Raw genomic sequence first — 24,695 nt, 5'->3', positions numbered from 1 at the left:
AGCTGCCCCCTCCGTCTGCAGTCTCCAAAGGGTTAACGTGGCCGATCTCTCCCCTGGGCTACGCTGGTCACCCCCCAAAAGCCAGAGCCTTCAACAGGGCGCCAGGAGGAGCTCTTGGCTGGCTGATTGCGTTGTAGGGCCCCTCCGCTGTGCACGGGCTGCTCGCTCTGGTGCTCACTTCAAACATCTGTTATTCCTGTATCTGTTTAGTGCCTCCGCCTCCACTGCATCCTCCCCAGGCCCAGGCTCCCAGCTACTCCACAGGACGGAGCTGTGGTCCCTACACTCCTTGTTTGCCAGTTCCATTTTGGTGCATGCTTCTGACCCGTTGCAAGCCAGAATCAGGTCAAAGCAGCCATTCAGGTGGCGAGCGGAAAACCCACCACTCAATCACCCTTCGTTCCTGCTAATCATCCCTCAAAGAGCCAGCGTAGTCAGGGTGGCTGGACGTAGCTAGCCCAGCCTGAGAGGAAGGCTGCAAAGCTGGTATGGAAGCAGCTATTGCAAATCCCCATGAGTGAGACAGACAGACCTGAAGGCCAGCTCTGGGTACACGCAAACGCTCGCCTCTCCCACCCCCAGAAGTCAGTCCTTACCCACCGTGTCTCTTGTACCTGGGACCCCCATGGCCACAATGCTGCATATGTTATTGGTGCAATTAGGCAGGTGATTCAGGACAATGGGCCAGCCTTAAGCTCAGTAACATCCGTGTAAGTGCAGAGACTCAGGTGCAGAGCATCAGTCAGCTAGATGCATCCATCAGCAGTAACCCTTGCAACCAGCTACAACTGCTGATGGCTGCAGCATGCTCCGTCCTACGTGGGCTTCTTCACTAACTCCTGGGAATGCAATACAAGGCCAGGAACGAAGACTACGCAGCAGAGGAGAAATCTCCCCGTTTTGTCTCGGCCCAGTTCAGACGGAGAACAGTGTTACACATGTTCCAAAAAGATGGGGGCACGTTCTCATGAACGCTCGGCCCACTGTGTTACGCTCAGCTGGTGATGGCAGCTGAGTGATTCCTAGCTGTAAAACCCTGGAGGAGGGAGGTTAGAGCGAAGCAGCAGAGATAGGCTACAGGTTAGGGGTTGCTGGGTTTTTGTTTTAAACTCCTCCCTTGTCCTACAAAGGGATTCAGACTCCCCAACACACTCCAGCTGCTTCTCCCGTACCACGGCCAGCCCTGGGCCCCTCCCACCTACCTTGTCAGGATGGGCTGAATGCTATTCCCCCCCAAGCCAATGTGCTTTATAGAAACACCAGGACCTTAAAGGGGAAACAACCCTCGCCAGATCCAGCCGGGGAGTCCCAACGCTCTGCAGCGACAGGCAGGTTAAACTGAGTGCAAACCACAGGCAGGGGGAGGTAGACGGATGGTGTCCATACCTGTAAATTTGCTCTCGCCCACAGCCAGGCCTCTTGCAATTGCTGAAGAAACGACCCTGGAGAAGCTGGCAGCTTTGCTAGGATTCACATGTCCACAATAGCCAGGCTGCGGAGCCTTCCTGCTCTCGGAGCTACCACCTCCCGTGGCCAGGAATTGCTGAGCAGCCTCTGCAGGGAGACCCCCCCTGCTCTAAACACGCCCCAGATGTTCTTCTAGCACAGCTTCTCCTGAGGCCCCTGCTGACTCCTGTCCTACTAACCCAGAAACCAGCTGGAAGATGCTGCTCGGCTGAAAGGCCAGGTCCCTGGCAGTGCCTAGACTAGCTCAGCTTTGGGGGGCAACGGAGGAGCAAATCCCGAGAGGTACTTCGGTATCTAATTCCCCTGGGAGTTAAATAGCTTTGAGGAGCTAGGCCTGAGTCCACAGCGTCCCACCTCTGAAATCATGCGTCTTTCCCATCAAGACAGTATTTAGCCTCCACAGCCGTGCCAGGGTTTCTCCCTCCCAGGGAGTGGTTAGCGTTTAGATGCTGGGATCCTCAGCTAGGAGACAGTCTCAGAAGGGAAGGGCTCGCTCAGAAAGAGATATTGAAGGGGTGACTTGATCAGCCTGTAAGTACCGACCTGGGGAACAAATATTTCCTAACGGGCTCTTCAGGCTGGCAGGGAAAGGTCTCTGACACGATCCAACGGCTGGAGGTCGCGGCTAGACAAACTCAGATGGGAAATAAGGCATAAACGTTTAACAGGGAGGATAACTAACCCCTGGAACAATTTACCAAGGATCACGGTGGATTCTCCATCGCAGACCATTTTTAATTTAGGTTTCTCTACCAATATCTGCTCTAGGAATCTGCATTATACAGCTCAGACGAGCCCATCATCTGGTCTTGGAAACTAGGGAGCCTGCTGAATACAGGGAAGGCCTGGAGCTCCCAGCAAATACCACCATCAAATTCCCCCTCCGGCCCAGCTTCTGATCAGACAAATGAAAACAACTTAAAAAAAATCAAACCAAAAAACCAAAGCAGCGATTGGGAGCCAGCTTCGTTAGAACAACTCAGCAAAATAAAATTCCGCTTTATTGGTGGACAACATTGTTTCACACATACATCAAACAGGCCAAAAAAAAAAAAATAATAAAAATAAACAGCAACTTCATAGACAGAAAAAAAACCCAAAAAAACCCTTTTCTCTTTGGCCTTACCATCGCATACAAACCCACTACTTATAGTACAGCTAAAGGACAGACACAAAAAAAGTTACTGGAATGCTCAGAATAAGATTGTAAATTTTTTTTTTTGCGTTTTTGTTTTTTTACAAGGTCATTTTTCCTCCTTCGGGAGAATGGTTTGTTGGGACGCGGTCACACCACAAGTAAAGTCAGAGATGGGTAACGAGAGAGAGAGAGACACACTTCAAAGCCCCCCATTTGGTCAATCCGAGATCACTTAAAAATGGCTGACCTCCTAACAATATGTACAAAAATATAAAATGTAAATAAAAAATACAAACAAATTCTCCTTTAAAGTATTTTTAAGAAAGAAAGTAGGGCCTTGAAGTTTTGGTGCTGGGGAAAGAGGGGTTCTCGCCCCACTGAGGGGGGAGGGGGAGGCGGGGGAATCTTTTCGGGCATTCGGTCCGAGTGGCGGCGGCATCGCGGGCAGGTTCGCTCTACTTGGGGAGGGTGACCACGGCGGGGGGGTTGCGACGGGACGTTGAAAGTGAACAGGTCGCGCTGGCCTTTTGTTTGTTTTTCTCCTTATTTTAAAAAATATATATATGTGCTGCCTAGTCATCTTCGTCGGTTTTCTGCTTCTTGGGGTCGACGTCCTCGTCCTGGGGAGGAGCAGAGGCGTTAGGGGGCTGCAGCAGTGGGTGCAACTATGAGCCTTGCCAGGCGGCACGGGAAGGGTGGATTTCACCGTATGCCGGGAACGGTCGGGGGGAGGGCGGGGGAATCCTGCCAGAGCCCCTTTGGGCACGTAAGGCGGGTGGAGCTCTCATCCCTTCGGTCGTGGCTATACTCTGGATCAGCCCTGCAGCTGCAGGTTAGACAGGCTGAGAGCCTGGGCCAGCGAGAAGGGATTTGGCATTTGCTCATAGCGGCAGGGGTTTAGGTTTCCTCTCCACAATATCTTCGTTGCCTGCCTGTGCCTCCGCATCCCACGGCCCTGCCAGTGACCAGATCCCTTTGAAACACAGGCCTGCCCACTGCAGCACTAACGCGTCCATACTGCCCGCTGTGGACCTTCACACTCGGGTCTGCGGCTCGAGCTGCGTCCACACTGCAAGATGACAGGGCTTGGCCCCCAGTCACAGTGGGAAGTGGGCTTTGACCCACCCCGCCCCACAGCAGGGTGCTAGGACCTGGGCGCTTGCTGCGAGTCGAACTGAGGTGTAACAGAACTGGGGTTTGGGCTCAAATCTGAATCAGAACCCAGGCTTAATGTGCAGTGTAGACATACCCCTGGCTACCGAGACCCCCCTCGCCAGGAAGCACCTATTCACCCCCGCCCCCACACAGGCTCCCAGCATTTCCTTCCTTTTGGTGTTTGGCTGGAAACCAAGTTCGTGCCGAACAGTCAGCACGGATGCTGGAGCCAGGCGCGAGGGGAGGAGGTGCAGCGTGGAAAGCCACCCAGAGTTCAGGCAAGCGGCTCCCCCCCCCGCGACACGCAGCCTGGCTGTGCGCAGAGCCAAGCACATGGGGGGGGGGGGGGAACGACACTACTCTCTAGCAGAGCGCTACAGCTCCCACGCGCATCAGGACTTGACAAATTGAGGACAATCCTGGGAGCTGGCTGCCCAGCCCGCCCCGTCATCCACCCCTGGGTTTCCCAGAGCACCCAGCACCACTGTTGCCAATCCCCCTCCTCCCCCAGCCATCGGAGTAGCTAGGAGGGTTCTCGTCTAGCTAGAGAGAGTCCAGGCGCAGTCGTTCTGGCTGTTCCCTTGTAGCCATGCTGGCTTCTAACCCGGCCACAGGTCTCAATGGAACTGGGGTGGGGCCCGGAGGACCGCGCACAGGCCTGGGGGGAGGAGAACACGGCAACGGGCCGGTAAGTGTGGTTCCACGAGGGCTCGCTGGCCCAGCGCCAGCCCCTCCAGTGTCCTGTTCTCTGGGGTTCACAGCCTGATGCACCCCACCTACCTCGTCATCCTCAGCTGCCCGTTTGCCTGTGGGTGCGTCACCTTCCTCATCTTCATCGCCGTCCTCTTCCTCACCTGGGGGGAGGGCAGGAAGAACAAGGAACGTGAGCCTTTGGTGGCAGCTTCACGCTGGCCCAGCCCGACGTGGAAAGGACACAGGGGCTGGCAGGCAGGCGAGGAAAGCGCCAGACTAGGCAGAGACCCGCTGGCACGGGAACCCGACCCCTACGGGGACAAGCTCAGGGCTTGTCCTTCTGCTCCTCGGACGTTCAAGGGCAGCACCAACTCTTCGTGTGTGTGGCCCAGCGCCAGGCGGCGCGGGCCCCCTCCAGACAGCCAGCGGCTCGTGGCCCAGCGCGCGTCTCCACTGCGACGCCCAGAACAGCCCTCCCCCCCGCTGCAAGGGCTGGCACACGCTGCCCTCGGCTGGCATCAGCCACCCTGGGGCTCCGGCTCGTGCAGCCAGACAGCGACTCAGCACGTCCGCCGCGCAGGGGTGGGACGAGAAGGGTGGAGATTATTACAAAAGACGGCGGCTGGGAATAGGAGACGGGGCCGCTATACGACTAGCTCAAAGCCAGCTGCATCCTAGCTGAGCAGTTACCACCTGACAGCTGCTTGGGCCCAGATACCGATCGCTGCAGGTGCCTGGGCTGCAGAATCACCATCGCACGGCGCTTTTCTTGGAGGGGAAGCGGGGGGAGGGGGGGTGTCTCAGCAGAGGGGCCAAAAGTGGAGTGGGCCATCTGGACACTAGAGATGGTCCCCTCTGCATCTGGAGTGGGGCTCGTTGGCGGAGGGGGGAGGGAGCCCATGCCTCATATGGGTAAATAGAGTGACGAGCACCAAATTTGCTTAAAAAAAGAGAAAGCCTTTCCTAGCGGCTGCTCTAACTGCTCCGATTACTTCTGCTTCTCTTCGCGGCCATTAGTCCATCTTTAATGAGTGAAGAGAGCCAGAGCGCATTAGTTCTGAGTCAGAACACGTCCTAATGATCAGAACGGCCAACAAATTCTGCTGACCGGCCGCAGCCTTCCAGCAAGGGGGCAGAGAGTCAGACGTGACCCACTTTGAGCTCAAATAGCCGGTGGATCAGAACAATGTCGCCTACTGCGCCCGAGGCCAACCGGGAGGGGAGTGAGACTGGGGAGGGGAAACCAGACCAGCCTAAGTCCTTTGCATAACGGGAGGCCCTGCTAAACTGACAGCATTCAGACCAGTAAGCTGCCTTTAAATGTCACCACGAGCTGCACGTACAGACAGCTGGGGATTAGGGTCATCTGCCCGGCACGCCCTCCACCAGCATACGCTCAGCCCCAGCATCGCCCCCGCCTCTGGAGCTGCCAGATTAGCTGCAACACTTCACCAGCGAGCTCACGCACCGGGATACTTGGGTGGATCATGTGACCGCAGTCAAGCTGATTGGGGGCATATTTAGCTGCCTGAGCTTCTTTAAGCAAAGCAAATAATGGGATGGGGTTGGCAGGGAGGGATCTTTAAAAACGGATTTGATGACTCTGGGCTGAAGTTTAGTTCCAAGTATTTGAAACCAGCAGGAGGCAGGAGAGTCACTGGCAGCCCTTACTGGCGTTTCTCTCTCCTATGCAATGGCCAGGCTGCTCGGATCAGCCCCTTAGGAACCTCTTCCAAGCAGAGATTAGCTAGGGTTAGGCTGGAAAGACGTGAGTTAACCTTCCTGGAATCCCGGAGGGCCCCTGCCTCTTCCCCACTCCCCTCCCCATGCCAGGCGTTAACCACGCAGCAGGGGTGCAGGTGGCTCAGTGCTCCGAATCGTATCCATGCTTTTCTTTGAGGGGGGGGGGGGGTGACAGCAGAGGGGGCTGCATCACGCTCACCACCACGGTATCTAAACAACGCCCCACAGCCACAGCGAAGCCCAGCTATGCAAAGCACCCAGACGTAGCAGGCAGCCCTTCGAGGGTTTCTTGGAAAAGGCGGATGGGCCCAGGCTCCCACAAGGCTGAGGTGAAATTCAACTCCAAGGGTTAAACGTCCATCCTGCAAGGCCGAGGCTGCTGGTGTATCCAGTGAGCTATCCAGGAACCAGTTCCTATACGGACAGCGCCGTGTCCCTCTTATTCCCCCGGGGCTGCTGCCAGGAAGAGCCCAGACTTTCCTCTATTCAGACAGGGGCTTGCTTAAAGCCCTTCAATTCCCGGCCTCAAAACCCCACACCCAGCACAACCCGCTGATGCCGCCCAAGATTGCAGGGGATTAACCAGGAATAGCTAATCAAGGGACTTGTTTCAGGTTGAGCTCAAGAAGCATGGTTTGCTAATAATGGTTCGCAGCCTCCTCCCAGCCTTAACTGGGATTAAAAATAGAGATTTTTATTCAGCCAAGTGGATCTTGGACAAGGAGCGGGGGAGGCTGAAAAGGGAAGCAGGTAGGGAAGTGACTGGTGGTCCACTGACGCCTGCCTGCAGGCCGGGTTACGCTAGGAAACCGGAGGGAGATGGGAGCTGCAAGGGGAGACATTTAAAAAAAGTTTAAATGAGCCATTTGCTCCTGTTCTAGCTGCAGATAAGACGCGCTGCAGGAAAGAGCTAAAGGTTCATGCATCTGCTTAAGTGGAACCAACTGCTTAGCATGAATCATTAGCTTGGGACGTGAGTATGATTGAGCAGCACGTGCGGGGACTGCATGAGAGCGGCATCGACCTCCTATGCGCTCTGCTCCTCACCCGCCTGGCAAAGGGAGACCCCCAGAGCCCTGGCTCATTCCCCGGCCAGGGCAGGCCAGTGAGACTGTGGCTTCGCCCGCCACGTGCAGCCGACGTCGGTTTGCCGTTTTGCTGGGACCGGCACAGCTCCTGGGATTAAGGGCGGGTTTTTCAGCTATGTGCTACGAGCTAAAGCGTTTACTCAGGGCCTCTGCACTACGCAGCATGGCCAGAATGGGGAGCGATCTGTCCTCAACCTGTTAGAACAAACTCAGGCTGATTTCAGACCCGGGCTGACAGATCAGGGCCGCCAGGAGGCAGGGGAGGGACGATACAAGGCTGGCTAGACTGTCAGTTGCAGCAAGCAGACAACTGCCCAGAGCAGCCACAAGGGGGAGATGCTGCTCCTGGCACTCGCTGGCCACGTGCAGTAACTCAAGCCTCTTGCTAAAGGGTCCCATTTCAGGGCCGGATTTGGCTACTCTAAGGTGAGAAAGCAGGGTGAAAAATTACCATCACCCTCTTCCTCCTCGTCCTCTTCTTCGCCACCTTCTTCTTCCTCTTCGTCTACTTCATTGTCAGCCTCCTGCTCGCCGTTTTCCTCGTTCTCCTTGTCAAGACAAGACACTCACTTAAAAAAAAAAAATGCATGGAGGGAAATCGCTCGCCTCCCCATCCCATCCCATCCCATCCCCACACACAGAACCGCAGCCCGAGATCGAGCGATCTAGGAACCCATCCAGCAAGTGCAGTTGAGGAGACGAGCCCCCACCTTGCTCCTCCGCTCAGCCTTCCTAGCAGGTGCCCACCGGCTGACATGCAAGCTACGTGTGTTCTCACTTCAAGGCTGTTCCCTGTTCTGTCTACACTTCACGCAGAAACAAAGATAAAGGACTTAAATTTGATGGTAATGCGGTGGCTGCATCTTGAGCCTCAGACAGGAATCTAAAGTCTATTGTGACATCGTGTCAGATTAAAAGGCAGCATTGTCAGTTTCCCTCTGGCTTTTGTTAGAAAAACAACAAAACAAGCCAACCCCAGATTTGCTTGTGTACAAGGCTTTCCCCACCCATCTGTTTGCCACATTTTCAAACCAAACCAGGGCTTCTAGAAAGAGGCGGCACTGAAGACAAGCGTTCTCTGCGGGATTTAAGAGTCAGCCCAAGAGCTCCCACCACACCTCCCTTTCCCGCCCGTACACCTGGAAATCACCCACCGACTCTGAAACTGTACCAGCATGTTGCTTTCCCAATGGGGTTATGCAGCAGGGCGCTGCTGCATGCAACCTTTCCTCCTCCCAGAGAATGCCAAACCACGAGTCCGCGGGAGCAGCAGCAAGCAAAGGGCCATCTCCCAAGGATGGTCTAGCGATACTTACAGCGTTGCCGTTGGCTGGTGCATCTCTGCCATTTTCTGTCTCTTCCACAACTTCTTTCTTCTCTTTTAGATCCTTAAAGGAACAGAAATAACCAATGAGTCACCAGGATTCCAGCCTACAATCCTCATGGTAGGAAAGTTATAAAACGAGGGCGGGGAGGTCTGGGAGACAATTACCCTTTACATCCCTTGCATGAGCAACTTCTTCTGGACAGTTGTTGTGGGGGTTGGAACCAGGGAGAGATTTTAAGTTTGTATTAACTAGACTTTATTAAAGCAAAAGGTGCCTGGTACTAAAAGAGGTGGCCACATTTAACTCAGGAACTCCCAGGATCTTCCAAACATGAAGAGCTGGTCTCCTGCGTCTGCTTTGCAGCCAAAGCACTGGCTCATTTCCCACCTTATCGTGTTCAGGGGAAGCGGCTGCATTCCCACTGATAGCCCTTTGGCGCACGCTGAATTACCGAATCAGTCACCCCAGGGTCTGCAGACTCGCACAGCCACTTGCTGCCTTCACAACAGGGAAAGGTAGAGAACTGAGCCCAAATTGTTATTAGCTGAGCTTGTGGTGTCTCTCCCAACCGGATTGCTCTTACTTGTAGTCACAGAGTGGAAACTCCAGGATAAATCTCAAGACTCTTAGTCAAACAGCAGGGAGACGGCTGTTTTTTCCACATTACTCCAAGGAACATGGCGCCGTTAGATTTAACACTGCTAGATCAGTTCAAATCCGAACCGCAAGCACAGGCAGGAGAGAGCAAGCGCCCGTATGTTTTTGTTATTGATCACTGTCGAGACGTCATGCCAAGTCACTAGGCAAACAGGCTGAAAGGATCCAACTTTCTGTTCCCGCACATGGCTAAAAAGAACGTCTGCATCATCCTCCCCTTATGTTACTGCATCAGCTGCAGCTAGATCCTGCTTGCCATGAGAGAAGTTATTACCCCTGCCAAGGAAAGTTAAGGGGCCTTTCACCAGGGCTGCAGGGCAGCCAGGCAGTCTGCCTTGAACAAAGACCATGAGGTGTTGGAAACTTTTTGGCAGCTTCCTACTCTGCTGCAGCAGCAAACCTGTGTTTTTTTGGTGTTTGGCGGCCTCTCCGCAAGCCCCTCAGCCTGGATGGAAGCATGTCACTGTCACCCTCAGAGTTGGTGTCACTTCCTCACTGTCAGTGTCACAGCATGGCCAGCCCCGATTAATATGCCCATCTCTCTCTTTTTATTTGGATGAAAATAACCTTTGGATTATTCGGTCAACAGCAAAGGCATATTAGAACAGTGGACTACTTAAGCCTTTCAGATACCCAGGCATCTGGATAAAGCAAGCAAGGATTAATAAAGTCTGACCGCATTATCCCAAGACAACCTAGCCCTGGATGCCTTGAAAGGGCATCCTCTGCAATACCAAGCACTGGGGTTTATTACACCTGTTGCTGAGACCCTAGTCAAGTAAATATTCTGTTCAGAAGTGCAGATCTACTTCCTCCTTCTACTAACATTTGAATCCCATGCAAATTGCAGTTTCTCTGAACCGACCATCTCCGACTCCTATCAGTCATTACTGGAGGAGTGAGATGCTAGCATTTAACCTCACTCTTATTTGCTGTCATGCCATAACTACTTAGAGCCAGCACACAATTTTAAACTGACCTACAAGGAAATTCTAAGATACCCCAAGTTTAACACAGAAGAAATGAAATAGTCAAAATTTCCAAGTCACGAGTTACGATGTTCATAATCCTTTTTGAGAAGTTATGCGTAAAACACAAGTGGTTCTTATGGCTAAGGAGGAGCAGTAATGTTATTACTAATTTTAGTTTAATAAATCCGAGGCACCAGCCTTCAGTGTTCCATTTAAGATACTTTCAGTTCAATTATAAATGAGTTACCAGGCCAGGCTTATTTGCATAGCGACAGTGCTGCTAGAAATGCACACTACAACTTTTTCCATTCCTAAGAACGAATCCAATGCAAATAGACAAATTTGTACCAGACTACAGATGAGGAGTCAATGTAGCAGTATTACTTTAGTTTTAATGCTTTGATGGAGCCTCCAATTATAGGTGCGACAGGACTATTTGTCCATAAAATAGCAGTGATGTTTAGTCATAGGGAAGCCCTACCTTCAACCTTCTCCTACTCCCAAAAAGCGAACTTGAATATTCCATTTGGCACAGTAGTAATGGACACTAGAAACCATCAAAACCAACTGCATTCATAAGCCAGGTCATAGCTAATCCCCAGTACAGGCAGAGCAAAAAAACCCAGTCAGGTCTGATCATTTAAAAGTGGCCTAAAATATACGGCCAGCAAACTGCAAGGATTGGTCCAGTCCCAGGTACTTCTGGAATATTTGTTCATGTGATTTGTTGCCCTGCTGCAGGAGACCCACCTGCCCCTTCAGTTCTAGCCACACCATTCGGTCACTCGGAGGCAGTGGTTTGCATGGACTCCACAGTGCGATGGATTTTAAGGGGCCTGTGACATCAGCAGTTTGCAAAAGAAAGTTGAACATTGCCAGGATTCTACATTTGTTTTATTTATTTATTGCCAGTCTTCTGCGATCCCCGCGGACCCACCTGCAACCCCCCAGTGTTCTGAGTCAGTCAATGGGGCTTACTGCAGCTTCAAAGGGCCAGGCTGTGGGCTGCAGCAACCCTCCCGCCAGCAGGGGGCGCCGGCTCCTCAGCGCCACGCGCCCTGCCCCATTTCAAACCGCGCGCCACTCTCCGCGCCTTCTGATTGGCCCAGCGCCGCCGCGCCAGCCCCGCCCTTCGCGTCTTGCCGGGAACTGTAGTCTCCGCGGGGCCCTCCGGCGCAAGGCCGCCCGCGGGGAGCGAACTCCAACTCCCATGGGGCCCCGCGCGGGCGGAGCGCGCAGAGGCGGCAGCACGTGCTGATGAGCGAGCTCTGTTGCGAAGCTGGGGGTGGGGGGGCGGCGCCGAGCAGAGCAGGAGGAGCCGCCGCCCGGGAGCCGAGGCGGCAGCTCTGGGACCCCTCCCCCCACCCGGCGGAATAAATCTTCAGTGTCTTGTTTATTTCAGTGTCCCGACGTGAAGCGGGCGGGACCCGCGCCCTTGATCTGCTCCCCCGCCGGACCCCCATGGGGGCTGAGGGGGGGGGGTGTCCTGCTGGCTGGGGCCCGCGTCCCACAACGGGGGTGGGAGGCAGGTGGACTCAACGCCCCACCCGAACTGGGGAAGGTGCAAAGCGCCGCCTCCCCCCTCCAGAGCCGGGTCCCCGGAAGGTTTGGGGGTGCATCGGCAAAGCCCCCCCTCCGGGCTGTAGGGGCAGCTCGTACCGCGGGGGCCGCTAGCCCAGCGCCGGGCGAGCCCCCCCGCAGAAGTGCAGTCCCGCGGGGGAAGCGCAGGGGGCTGCTACACAAATCCCGGGGGGGGGGGACGGACAGCGGGGAAGTTTCCCCCGCCCCCAAAGTGCAAGGGCAGGTTAATTAGATTCCCCCCCACCCCCGGGATCCCTCCGAAACAGGCTGCTGGAGGGGGAGCGCGAGCGAGGGAGCCGCCCCCCGGTGCATCCGCTGGGCGGGACCCCCTGGCCGCGGCCGGGACCCGAGCGAGCCAAAGTTCAGCAAAGGGGGGGAGGGGACAGAAGGGAAACGGGGGGTGGGAAGCGCTCCGCACGGCGGGGGCTGGGGTCCGGGGACTCTCGAGTCGCAGAAGCGGGAAAACAGAAGTGAAAACGAAATTTGCAAGCAGGATTTTGGGCTGCGGACTCCCGTGGCGGCTCCGCGCCTGGCCCCGCAGCCCGTAACCGGCTGTAGCGCCTGCCCGGGGCTGGAGGGGGGGGGGGTGCCCGCTGACCTTTTTCCCAGCCCCGGTGGGTGTAGGGCGGCGGCAGCGGGCGGAACACCTTGAAACACAGACAAATGCCCAGAGGAGAGCGGCGTCCCCCCCCCCCCCGCCCCAGATTCCCGGGGCCATAGAAAAGCCCCCCCAGCCCGCTGGGGATCCAGCCATGGCCACAACTCCCTCCCCCACTGCAGTGATCGGCGGGAATGCGGGGAGAAGCCGCGACCCCCCAAGCAAAGCGGGGGTGGTACCGCGTGGGGTGATCCTCGCTACATTGTATCCACCGCTCGCTACGCTGTATCCAAGCCCGGCCACTTCGGACTCTGCCAGTCGGGGCCGGAGGCTCACCCCCCGCCCCCCCCCACACTGTGGCTGGAAGTTTCACGCTCCCCCCTTCACCCGGACTCCCACGCGTGGGCTCCCTGACAGGCTCTCCTCACTCGAGCCACGTCCTGTCCTTAGGCTTCACCTCCGCGAAGGCGGCAGCGGCTGGGACACCCGCTGCTCGCCAGCTCCCCCTCCGCTGGGGAGCCCAGCTCGGAGGGCAAACCCCAGGGCGCCAGTGATTTAAGCTTCTGGTGAAAACAGCGCGGGGTCCCTCCCTTCGCCTCCCTCCTTTTGCCCCACAAGGTTAATCGGTCTTTAACCGGAGTTAAAACCCCTGCAGCCTGATGGGGATCTTAACCCGCTTAAAAAGAAAAAAGCGGGGGGGGGGGGGAAGAACCGGGCTCCGTCCCTAGCTGGGGAGCCAGGCTGACACTGAAAGCGGCCGGGCTGGGGAGGGGGGTCCGGCAGGTATCTGGGGCTGCGACCCCCGAGAGGCAAAGCCACGTTATTTCGCCGGCCCGGCACGCTCGCTTCCTGGCATCATTAAACAAAGAACCCGCGCAGATCGCCACCAACATTTGCAGTCAAATCCAAGCGTCTCCCCATCAAAGTCAAGTCTCGCCCCCCCGCCGGCCAGCCAAGGAAATCGCTTCCGATTATTCGCCGCCACCGAGTTGTAAAGTTATTTCCAGGCAATTGAAGTGATCGGGTTGTTTGTTTGGGTGATGGTGTTTTTAAATGCCCCCCGCCTCCCCCCCAACAAACGTTTCGTTTCTCGCCCGCTTCATTTCAAAAGAAAGGGGGAGGGGGGGCTGGGATCAACCCCCATTAAAAAGTGGGTGTTTCGGGCCGGATCCCTTCCCCCCACTTTCCAGGCAGGTTATTTCCCCTCTCTCGGGCAGGAGGACTAAAGTGGGATCCAAGTTTGATTGCGGGGGGGGGGGGGGGCTGTCAAGCGGCGAGGCGATTTGAATGAAGAGAGATTTCCAGACAGGCAACATCAACAAAATTACAGGGCGCTTTTAAATGCCTGGTTGAAACACACACACAGCAAAACCCCTCCAGCATAAGACTTTACAAAACTCCCCCCACCCACCCAAATAAACAAACAAACCACTCTAGGTTTGCAGCATTTAAGAGACAAATCACGCTCCCTTCCCCCACCCCTTACAGACAAAGAGAAAAGAAAAAAAAGACACACACAGCAGGTCCCCCCCAAGACAAAACGGTACTTAGGCGCACACAGAAAAAAAAAAAAGCGGAAAAAACGAGGGGGGTGGAGCGGAGGGCTGGGTGCGGAGCCTCACCTTGGTGGAGATCTCCGCGCTGGTGTCCACGGCCGTGTCCGACATGGTGCGTGGGGAGAGGTGTATATAAAATAGATCTGATATAAAAATAAGCGAGGAGCAGGTCCGGCAGCCCGAGGAGCGGCGCGCAGCAGGGCAGGAACAATGCAAAGATGGCTTTGGCCAGAGCCAGTGGAGAACTCACGCGGCGCCACTAGCTTTAATATAGATTAGTGGGCGGCGCGCTCACTCCCCTGCGCCATCCCCATTGGCCCGGCGCGGGGGAGCTGGGCCCGGCCATTGGTCGGGGGGCAAACAATGGGCAAGGCCGCTTAAAGCGGCAGAGCCGCCCCGTGGATGCAATGAGTTTGCGCCCGGCCTCAGCATGCGGAGCGCGGCAACGGCCTGGCGGCTCCTCTCCGCCCCCTTCCTCCCCCTCCGCAGGGAAGTCGCTCCGCATGCCGCGTGCAAAACGCAGAGCCCTGGGTTGCATTGTTAGCGCCAGGCTGGAACAGAGGAACTAAGCAGGAGGAGAAACCGACCCCCCCCCCCGTCTCTGCTTGCGTCTCTCTCCTGCAGCCGCGGTGCCGCCGCCGGCTTCTGCATGTCTCCGCTGCCATTAGGGCAGCAACCCCCCACTCTGCCAGGGGAGGGGGGATTGAAAAAGTTGATGCAAATGAAATCCGCTTCTACGTTAAGCGCCCCCCCCCCCCGCAAAAAGCAGCTGCGCGTTTTCCACCGGTGCAAGCGGCGGGGGGAGGTTTATTCCGCCTTTGGCTGATTAAAACCCAAGAGCAGCGTTAGTCCCTATGAAAAACCTCACACGGGGCTGGGACTTTCCAACTCAAGGGAGAGGAGGTCGGGGTTTCAATCCACAAGCCACGACCGAATAAGCGATCCCTCCCCGCTCCACACACTCCCTTTATCTTAGTGGTGATTGAACCTTTTACGATCCAGCCACACCATTAACAAAAACTCCCCCCTCCCTAAAAAAACAGGAAATTACAGTTAAAAAAACACAGTTCCGATTTCCCCCCAATTTCACACTGGGGGGGGGGGGGGAGGAAATCCAACCTCTTTCCCACCTGGGTATCAACGCTCTCACCCCGCATTACCCTTTTAAAGCTCATTTTAAACCCCAAACTTATTTTCCCCGAAAGCAAGAAATTTACACAAGTTAATCTGAGAAGACTAATTAAAAAAAAATCTGCAGCCAGGATTTTTCCCCCTTTTCCTAGAGCCCTACCCCCTATAACTTTGCAAATGGGGTGGGAAGGGGAAAGAGAGACAGAATCCCCCAGCCTTAATATCATGCAGTGGAATAAATCAAATTGGACGGAGACGGGGGAAATAGATTTTTTTGCATTTTTTTTAAAGCCACATTGCAATTTTTTGTTTGAAAACCGCCCAATTTTTTTTTGCACTCCCCACGTTTTGCACGAAGCTGTGTCTGTCCCACACGCCGGCCCCCTCCCAGCTGGGCCGGTGCAGCCAAACCGGCAGAAAGTCCCGTTTCAAGCTGCAATTGAGCTCAATGGAGGCAGCTGAGCAGGGAAGGGGGGGTAGAGGAACGTGCCACACTCAAAATGGCGCCCGGAGCCCTTCATGGGGCAACCATTCGGTTTTCCCTCCCAGCCAGGGGCTCTAGAAGGCCGGGTCCGGCCGAACCGCCACCGCAGCACCTTCATAAGGCAATTCCCGGTGCCCGTTGCAGGAATGGGGCGGTGGGAGCCGGCGGAGGGGCAGCCCCGGGCGGAGCAGCGCTTCTGCCACACTCAACATGGCCGTTGGGCCGGGCCAGAGTCTCGCCTCGGAAGGCGGGATATAGGACTCAGGCGACGCTGATTGGCTACCAACCCCGAGCGAACGCTCTGTTGACGCTTTGCGCCCCCTTATTGAGCGACGCTCCTGTCCGTCTTCGATAGAGTGGTTGCGAAAACCCGGATACAAGATCGCAGTAGCAGCGTGGAATGGACTCAGCGGCCACTTGGCTGTAAAGAGAAGAGGGTAGCCCTGTTAATGGAGTTTTTGCTGCTAGCCGGTTACAACAGCGCAGGGGGCCAGGGGCTGTGCTTGCTGACTTCTCGAGGTCCGGTCCAGCCCTGCATTTCCATGATTGCTGCTGTGTTTATTTTTTAGATAGTTATTAATTCTGATGTGCTGCGATTAGACCCTGACGCACATCTCTGCCTGAACTTCAGCAAAGCTGCTTAAGAAGGAAAAACAATGGCATGGGATTTTTTAGCACTTTTTATGTCGGGCTTTTTTTTTTTTTTTTTGCTCCTCCAGTTTCCTTGTCGCTGTTAAATTTGCCAGAGAAGCTATTTTAACATGGATCTTTGGCTTTCCGATATACCCATCGCTATGCGGCCTAGACAACAGCCAACTTCTAAACAATGTTTTAAGTTTAAATATTTCAACAACTCGCTTTGAATTTGGGGCTGGGAAAGAGCGTTTGTTTCAGGAGAACATTCCCCAAACTAGCTCCACTGATGACCTGACGGCAGGTTCACAACAAGATTCAAAAGTGCCCCGGATTCCTAGCATCTTCACCTCTAGCTGGAAACGTTCTGCTCATCTCCACTTTGGTTTATCGTGCCTGTGCGACTCGGATGTTCAACACTGGGGTTAGGTACGACAGACTGTTAAAATAGGGTGGGCAAAGGACCCCCTGTGGGGATCAGCCCACCGCACCATGGTTGTCTCACCTTGAATAAGGAGGTGGCCTTAGAGAAGGCAGCGTGGTCTAATGGGCAGGGCGCTGGACTGGGGGTCAGGAGACCTGGATTCTCTTTTAAGCTCTGTTACTGTCGTGTGACCTAGTGCAATGGTTCTCAACCAGGGGTCTGGGGCCACCTGGGGGGCCGCGATCAGGTTTCAGGGGGTCCGGCATTAGAGTTAATGGGGTCAAAGGCAGAAAGCCGAAGGGGCTGAAGACTGGGGCCCTGAGCCCCGCCACCCGGGGCTGAAGATGAAGCCTGAGCAACTCAGCTTTGAGGGGCCGCGGGCAGTTGCCCTGCTTATTACCCCTTAATGCCGGTCTTGACTTTTATATGCAGAAAAACAGTTGTTGTGGCACAGGGAGTTTTTACAGCCATGGGCCGTGGAGTTTTTATAGCATGGGGGGGGGGGGGGACACACAAAGAAAAGAGTTGAGAACCCCTCACCTAGTGAACACTTCACCTCTCTGTGCCTGTGCTCGGATTCCCCACTCACACCTTGGCTATTTAGGTTGTGCGCTAATTAAATTAATTAATTAATAATTGGAGATATCGCTGTGTGTACATACGGTGTCTCACACAATGGCACCGTGCTCTCAGCTTCTAGGGGTGACTGTTGTACAAAGAGTTAACTATGAGTAGCCTGCTCAGAAAACAGATCCCGGAAAGTGATGTTTCATATTGATCTGAGCAGAGGATGTTGCAAAGTGTGACCGCTCGGATCAGGAGCACTGCAGAGCAGGTGTAGCTGTCTCTGTGGGCCTCATGTTGGATCTAGATGGAGCAGCGCATACAAGGATCTGTGGTCTCCACAAGCTGCCCCTTTTACATTCCAAGAGGAGCGGTCAGTTCCGATCATGGCAGTGAACTGTGGTTTTGGGTTCGCGGCAGGGTGTCAGTGCAGCTGGAATTCTGAGCGCCTTCTGCAGTAGCAAAGTCCGGAGATTGCCTCTGGTGATTCTCCAAATACACTGAAAAAAATAAAGCTCCTTTGCTGAACTTCATGTTAACATTTCATGCATGTCTCCTTCTCAGGCAGGGGGGAGGCTCTTTCAGGATGGGACATCTATGTCTGAAGAACATGTTGATATATAGATAGAGAGAGCGATTAAAATCGGAACTTTGAATATTTAGGAAAGAAAAATTTGAAATTGCAAATGACATTCCCACCAAGGCACTTTAAAAAAAAAAAAAAACAACCCGCGTGGGACTGATGACTAAAACGAAGGCCACCTTAGAACAAGCCAAGTGAGAAACCCACCTGTGTTTCACGTCGTTTAGTTACAGTCGCTCAACTCAGTGGGATGACCTGACCCATGTGTGTCAGAGAGAAACAGACGGAGCTTGACATTTTATGCCTCAGCAGTCCAAAGAGGAACAACAACAACAAAACTGTTGCCTGCAAAAGGCAGCTGCTCTTTCACCGCTTCCCCACCCCTCTATCTAGCCTGCGCCAGGAGAGGCGAGTGACCGAGAGGAATGAGGATGATGGAGAGAGGGGGCAGGAGTGTGTGCAGAGGAGGGGGAGCTTCAAAACAGAAGTTTATAGGGCTGAACTTTGCTTGGAACTGCCGAGCGACGGCAGGGCTGCTCTCTTCCATGGTGTCCACTTCCATGGTAGGCGATAAATTTGGCAAATTAATTAAGGAGGCGGTAGGAGTTTCACCTCCTCTTCGGCAAAGGATGGTGGGGGGCGGGGGGAGCGTTTCACTAGCTCAGCAAGTTGGCGTCTCTCTAATCCTCGGCAGAGATCCTGCTGCTAGAGCGATTATTCCATGGCAATGAGCTGCTTCGAGGAGGAAATTCTCATTACGCTCTTTGGAGCGGCCGGGGAGGGGCGACTGTCACTCAGCCGCTCTGGAAAACAGAAGGATGAGCCTTGAGCATCCCCGGGCTCCAGTGCACGAGCTGTGTTACCGTTTCTAGGTCAGCCTGGTGGGGTGGGACTTGAAGCCAGCAGAGGCGACATTCTGGCCATGGCAGCTCCTGCCTCCCTGCGGGAGGGGTGTGTTATGGGTGTCCGGTCTCTGCTTTGCTTCTCTTCGGAGTGTTGGCCTGGCTTGTAAAAGGGAGCCGGTGGGGGTGGGGTTTCGGGAGGCTGGGGGTTTCAATGCAAAAATCAATCTGGAACATGCAGTGAACTGATTCCCTTGTCCTGAATGTGCTGAACGGAACATGTAAAACAATGGAATTATTTCCATGGTGATGGGGAGGGGAGGGGAAGCAAACCCAGGTGTTTAAAAATAGCCTAGTGAAGGTAACGGAGCTGTGGACTAATACACCCACATTCTTTGTTTCGACTCTTGAATGGCTAACGGCTCTAGAGCGACTAGTCTGATAATGGCGGGGGCGGTGGGGAATGACTGGCTGGCAATCGGAGATGGAGCCTTTCACCTCTACATCACCAGTTCGCATCCAGGCCAGGTTAGGAGGGGCCATCTCTCACACCTCTGAAACGAATGGGTGGCTCCCAGCCCGGTGTCCACTTCCCACTGCAACGTGGCGCAGCCGCAGCAGAGAGGTGAAGGAACAGTGGGTCAGGAAGACTAGATTTAATCATGGATTTCTACAGAAAAGTGCATTTTTGTTGGTTGTTATAACCTTAATACGTATTCTGCACAACTCAGAGATAGATGAGACCCAAACTGGGTCTCTTTTGCGGCCTGCTGCTCTTATAGGTTTTCCCTTCTAGTGAGAGAGTGGTGTGGTAGGTCTCAAATCAATGAAGGCTACACTCAAAGACCTCAAGGCTTCTGGAATATGCTGCTCAAACAGTTTCACTTTTGTTTCTACTGCCTGTCCCTCCCTTCTCACGTTTATCTCCAGACTTCTCCTTGTCCAGATCTATTCCGCCCCCACCAATCTTCTATTCACTGAACTATTTGAAACTTTTCACTTTTAGAGAGAGTTAAGGGACTGACTGTGTGTACACAAACATGCAAAAGGACAATGGGGTTAAGGTCTGTTACTTCTCACCTCTATATATTATTTATTTAAAAACATTTTTGCTATTAACAAGCATGTTATCTCTGGAGACACGAATCCACAGTTTGAGAACTGCAAAACTAAGCATCTCTGATGGTATCTTCTAGACTGAGCACTGAGTCCCATTGGGTAGGTAGAAAGATTAACCTAAATAATCTATACAGAAGCCCCTGGAACCCCATAAGATTGGGTCCCTAATCCATGAACTAGTGGAACTCATTTACAAAACTTTTCTTACACATGACATGAATAGATTGTCTCATACTATAGAATTATAATTGATAATCCCTATTCCATGATGAGATATTTTTGAGCTATAATATATCTTTATCTTTAGATAGGTTTTTTCCTCAAAGAGCATTTTATCAAAAAAATCTGATTTAAATAACAAAAATCCTTTTTTTTTTAATTTTTTTTTTTTTAAAAGCATTGATTTTTATCTACCCTGGCCCGTTTCCGGCCCCAGGTGGTGTCCTCTCCAGGACAGCTCTGAGATGCGCTGGTTGGCCTGCTCCCTATCCTGCAGGCACAGAGAAGCCCCCATTCCTTGAGGATCTCAGTCCAGCTCCTTCCACCAGCGCTCACAGTATAAACAGAAACCAAGGGTGATGGGCAGGCAGCTGTCAATTCCCTATTCGTACTGGAGACCCCAAGAAGGGGCCCTGTGTTCTCCAGTCGCCAGCCGTATTCCTACATGCACTCTAGGTCAGTGGTTTTCAAACTTTTTTTCTGGGGACCCAGTTGAAGAAAATTGTTGATGCCTGTGACCCAGCGAAGCTGGGGTTGAAGGGTTTGGGGTGTGGGGGTGAGGGCTGCGGGGTGGGGCTGGGAATAAGGGGTTCAGGGTGTGGGAGGGGGCTCTGGGCTGAGGCAGGGGCTTGGGGTGCAGGAGGGGGTCAGGGTTCTGGACTGGGGGTGCAGGCTCTGGGGTGGGCCTGGGCATGAGGGGTTTGAGGTGCATAAGGGGCTTCAGGTATGGGGGGGCTCAGGGCTGGGGCAGCGCAGCAGGGGTGCTAAGGCAGGCTTCCCCCCTGTCCTGGCACCGCAGGCCACGTTGCTCCCCGGAAGCGGCCAGCAGCAGGTCTGGCTCCTAGGCAGAGGCGTGCAAACGGCTCCACGCGGCTCTCACCCGCAGGCACCGCCCCCCCCCCAGCTCCCATTGGCCGGTTCCTGGCCAATGGGAGTGCGGAGCCAGTGCTCGGGGCGGGGGCAGTGCGCGGAGCCCTGTGACGTCCCCCCCGCCTAGGAGCTAGACCTGCTGCTGGCCACTTCCAGGGCGGAGCGCGGTCTCAGAACAGGGAGTCACTAGCCTGCCTTAGCCAGGCAGCAACACCAACGGGACTTTTAATGGCCCAGTCGGTGATGCTGACCAGAGCTGCCACAACCCAGTGCCTTACGTTCCGTGACCCAGTACTGGGTCACGACCCGCAGTTTGAAAACCACTGCTCTAGGTAGAACTACTGTCCGCCAGGTTATGAGTCCCTGAAATGTCTCAGTCCAGCAGAAATCCAGCTTGTCGGTATTAAAATTAATACTTGCAGCAGTGTGCAGATACCAGAGTTGCTCTCCTCTTCCCGGCGATGTCACAGACACGCTGCTAGCCTCCTGCTTTGCAGAAAGCCCGATGATGCCCCAAACCAGCACACGACCCTCTTCTACTAATGTTCCCCAATCTCAACTGCCTGATGAGGTCTCAAAACAGAAGCACTATGAGAAGAACTTTATCCAGAGAAAAGTATCTGCTTGGCTTAGTAGCATTTACCTCCAGTGGACAGAAGTTGGCATCTGGAAAGATGCTGCTCAGAACTGGCCTCCTGGTTAGCAGTCTTAGAATCATAGAATATCAGGGTTAGAAGGGACCTCACAAGGTCATCTAATCCACCCCTCTACCCCAGGGTTTTTTTTTTTTTTTAATCCCTCAAGGATTGAGCTCACAACCCTGGGTTTAGTAGGCCAATACTCAAACCACTGAGCTATCCCTGCCACCCATCTTAGCAGAGACGCCATGGAGACTGAGCTGCCCTCTAGGAGGAGCTGGAAGGGGGACGTTTGAGCACTGGCCACCATCTTGATTGACACACCAGGCACGGAACCGAGGACCTCCAGAGTTACAGGCATGAGTCTCTACAGTGCAAGAGCTATAATGGAGTCACATCCTCTGTGGATCTGCACGGGGTGAGAGGGTATAATACACAGCGACCAGCGGATTTCACTCGATGAGCCATTATTCCCTGTGCTATGCCTGTTCTGCGGCTGGAGAGGTGGTTTCATTTCCCAGGGCTGTTGTTCCAGTATCTTTCACCAGGACTAAAATGATGCACACACTCAACAAAAATATTAAAGGATGGGAGGTTACAGTCTCTCTCCTCCCAGGTGCTCACACATCAGCCGTCACTACACCCTCGCAAGGCTGGGCAATACCACTATCTCCATTTTACAGATGGGGAAACTTCTCCAACACTTGGCCGAATGGTCAGCCATAGTGATCGTTTGCCATTTGGTCCATTCCTGTGCAGCTGCAAGGGCTTGACCGGCCAAGAGTCCAACATCAGGACAGACCTGATGCACCCATGTAATCGGGTCTGCCTCTGGGTCACCTCCACCCCTCTGGAATTTTATCGCAGATGTTACAAGCCACCCGGAGAATGGCGTTCGCGGGAACGTGTCGCGGCATTCTGGCGACATGTCCAAAATGCATAAGATGCCCTCTGCAGACAGTGACCCTGGGAGCCTGTAGGTCAGAGCGACCGTAAACATCTGGATTACGAATGACGTTGTTCCATTTTATGCCCCATTATACGACGTTGGCATTTTGTGTGGAAAGCCTCCAGCTTTGCCCAGTTTGAGTGTCCACATTTCACAATCGTACAGCTTCTGAACTGGGTTGTCGTGCCGAGACGAGGTTGATTCCATATTCGTTGCGAATGACCCATGGCAGACGCTGCGACGCCAATCCGGTGACGAATCCCCGTGTGAGAGCTGGAGGGACTGACAAGACTAGAACTCAAATAGTAACAGCTGGAGACTGCTTCGACACTGTCATTATTCAAGGAGATTGGAGTCGCGGGGCCCCCTGGTTCTAGCTTTTGCAGCTTTGTCTTTGGCCACCAAACATGGAGGCCGACCTTGGCCGACTCCTCCTCCATTTGCCGGAACGCCGCAGGAAGCCTGTCGCGGCTCTGTACTAGAAGTGTCATCAGCATAGTCAAGGTGTGAGAGCGAGAGATCACTGATCTTAATGCCTATGGACCTGACGGAATGCTGCCTTAGGAAATCCACTGCCCAGCAAAAGACCACAGGGGCCCAGCCCTTCCTGACACCAGATACTGATTTAAAAGGTGCCGACATCTGATTCCCAAGAGGTACACGGGCAGTGGTTCCGTTATGCAGCTTGCTAATCAAGTCCAGCAGAGTGGCTGGGACACCTACATCCTTTAAGGCCTTCCATAGCGCGACTCAGTCAATGGAATCAAACGTAGCCTTGAGATTGACATACGCCACATGCAGGGGCTTCTTGAACTCGCGGTGTGTCTCCGAAAATGAGTGGAGGGCCGAAATGGCATCTAACGTGGACGTGTTCCACATAAAGCCCATCTTCCGCTGCAGCAGGGGCTCCAAATGTGCCAGCAGAACATGCACAAACACCTACTGTGGCGTGGATCAGCCTGTAGCGCTTATATTCCAATGTAAGAGATGGGGAAACTGAGGCACACAAAAGGCAGTGATGTACGGAAGGTCACACTGCAAGTAAATGGCAGTGCTGGGAATCAGGCCCAGGTCTCCTGAGCCTTAAGTCCCAAGCTGTTTCCATTTGACCTAGCTGATTGGCCGATGAACGCTATGAGCAGTGTTCTTATTGGATGGTAGTGCCAGGGCTTGAAATGCTTTAATCACATCTCCGCACACAGGCACCGTTTTTCCCATTTCCCTGGAGGTGCTCGAACCCACTCCACCCCTTCCCCCAAGGTCCCACCCCTGCCCCGCCCCTTCCTGCCATGTTTCGCACCCTCCCCCAAGTGTGCCCGCCCTCGCTCCGCCTCCTTCCCCCAGTGCCTCCTGTAGGCCACTGAACAGCTGATCCACGGTGGGTGAGAGGCGCTGGGGGCGGGGAGGGCTGACTGGTGGGGCCCGCTGGTGGGTGCTAAGCACCCACTATTTTTGGAGCACCCACAGAGTCAGCACCTATGTCTCCGCATGCCATATCAATACGCCCACAAGAGGGAAAACTCATCTTACTAATTATCTAAGGTGTTTAATTATTTAATTAATATTCACACCTGACTGCCTTTTAGATCTTGTGGGAACTCCAGGCCTGGGGCAGCGGTTCAGACACTGCCATTGGAAAGATATGGATCCATTCTTCCCTGAATTATTTTCCTACGAAAAGGCGCCTCATTTGAAAGAAGTTTTCCTTTCCTTTTCCCTTTTCACACAACCAGGGCCCCCTGTAATTACAATGGGATGCTCCAGGGCCTGCGTTGTTTCTTGTGTAACAATGACACACCCGCATGGCTCCAGCCTCCTGCTTCACAACTTGCTGCAGCGTGTCATTATTGCAACAGAGCACAGGTCCCGTCGTGCCTCATAGCTTTAGCGTGAAAGTGCAGAGGGTGGCAAGATTGGGCCCAAGGGGTAAGAAAAGGGTCCACTTCGTTAATTTTAACAATGATCATTTGATATACATTCAATGCGCACAAGACCATCGAGTGTAGCTGGGAGCTCTATACAGTACCAATTTAATGCCATAGATGGGTTTTCACCATCACCATAGTGTTTGGGCACCTCACAGACCAATGAAATCCTCCTCCCAATGCCCCTCTGAAGCGGTTGGCTCCATTTTGCAGATGGGGAAACCGAGGCACAAAGGGGTTAAATGACTTGCCCACGGTCACACAGGAAGTGTATGGCAGAGATAGAAATAGAAGCCACCTCTCTCCGTCCAATGCTGTCATCCCAAAGCCATCAGCATT

General features: G+C 53.9%; 1 protein-coding gene across 4 annotated transcripts; it reads right to left on the bottom strand.

Annotated features, from left to right (window-relative positions):
• Positions 1-2,432: 2,432 nt before the first annotated feature.
• Positions 2,433-14,230, bottom strand: PTMA (prothymosin alpha). Of its 4 annotated transcripts, none has more exons than XM_039489365.1 (5): positions 14,042-14,230; positions 8,601-8,672; positions 7,742-7,832; positions 4,541-4,614; positions 2,433-3,225 (listed from the first exon to the last, which is right to left on the bottom strand). In XM_039489365.1, exons 1-5 carry the CDS (start codon positions 14,084-14,086, stop codon positions 3,178-3,180), a joined length of 330 nt encoding a protein of 109 aa, XP_039345299.1. In that variant the 5' UTR covers positions 14,087-14,230; the 3' UTR covers positions 2,433-3,177. The 4 variants fall into 4 exon arrangements, with proteins under 4 accessions (XP_039345299.1, XP_039345300.1, XP_039345297.1 ...); XM_039489366.1 differs by having other exon boundaries at positions 7,742-7,829; positions 14,042-14,229; XM_039489363.1 differs by having other exon boundaries at positions 7,736-7,832; positions 14,042-14,228.
• Between the last annotated feature and the right edge of the window lie 10,465 nt (positions 14,231-24,695).

Source organism: Mauremys reevesii, linkage group 9 (assembly GCF_016161935.1).
Source record: "Mauremys reevesii isolate NIE-2019 linkage group 9, ASM1616193v1, whole genome shotgun sequence".
In the NCBI taxonomy this organism is placed as follows: Eukaryota; Metazoa; Chordata; order Testudines; family Geoemydidae; genus Mauremys; species Mauremys reevesii.
This window is presented reverse-complemented; position numbering and strand designations above follow the sequence as displayed.

Bases quoted from the DNA above. Each gene is read 5' to 3' on its own strand.
- PTMA (XM_039489363.1), bottom strand. From the start codon at position 14,086: ATGTCGGACACGGCCGTGGACACCAGCGCGGAGATCTCCACCAAG. The intron at 7,833-8,600 runs GTAAGTATCGCT...TGTCTTGACAAG, and splicing joins CACCAGCCAACGGCAACGCT to GAGAACGAGGAAAACGGCGA. The intron at 4,615-7,735 runs GTAATTTTTCAC...CCCTCCCCCCAG, and splicing joins CGAGGAGGAAGAGGGTGATG to GTGAGGAAGAGGACGGCGAT.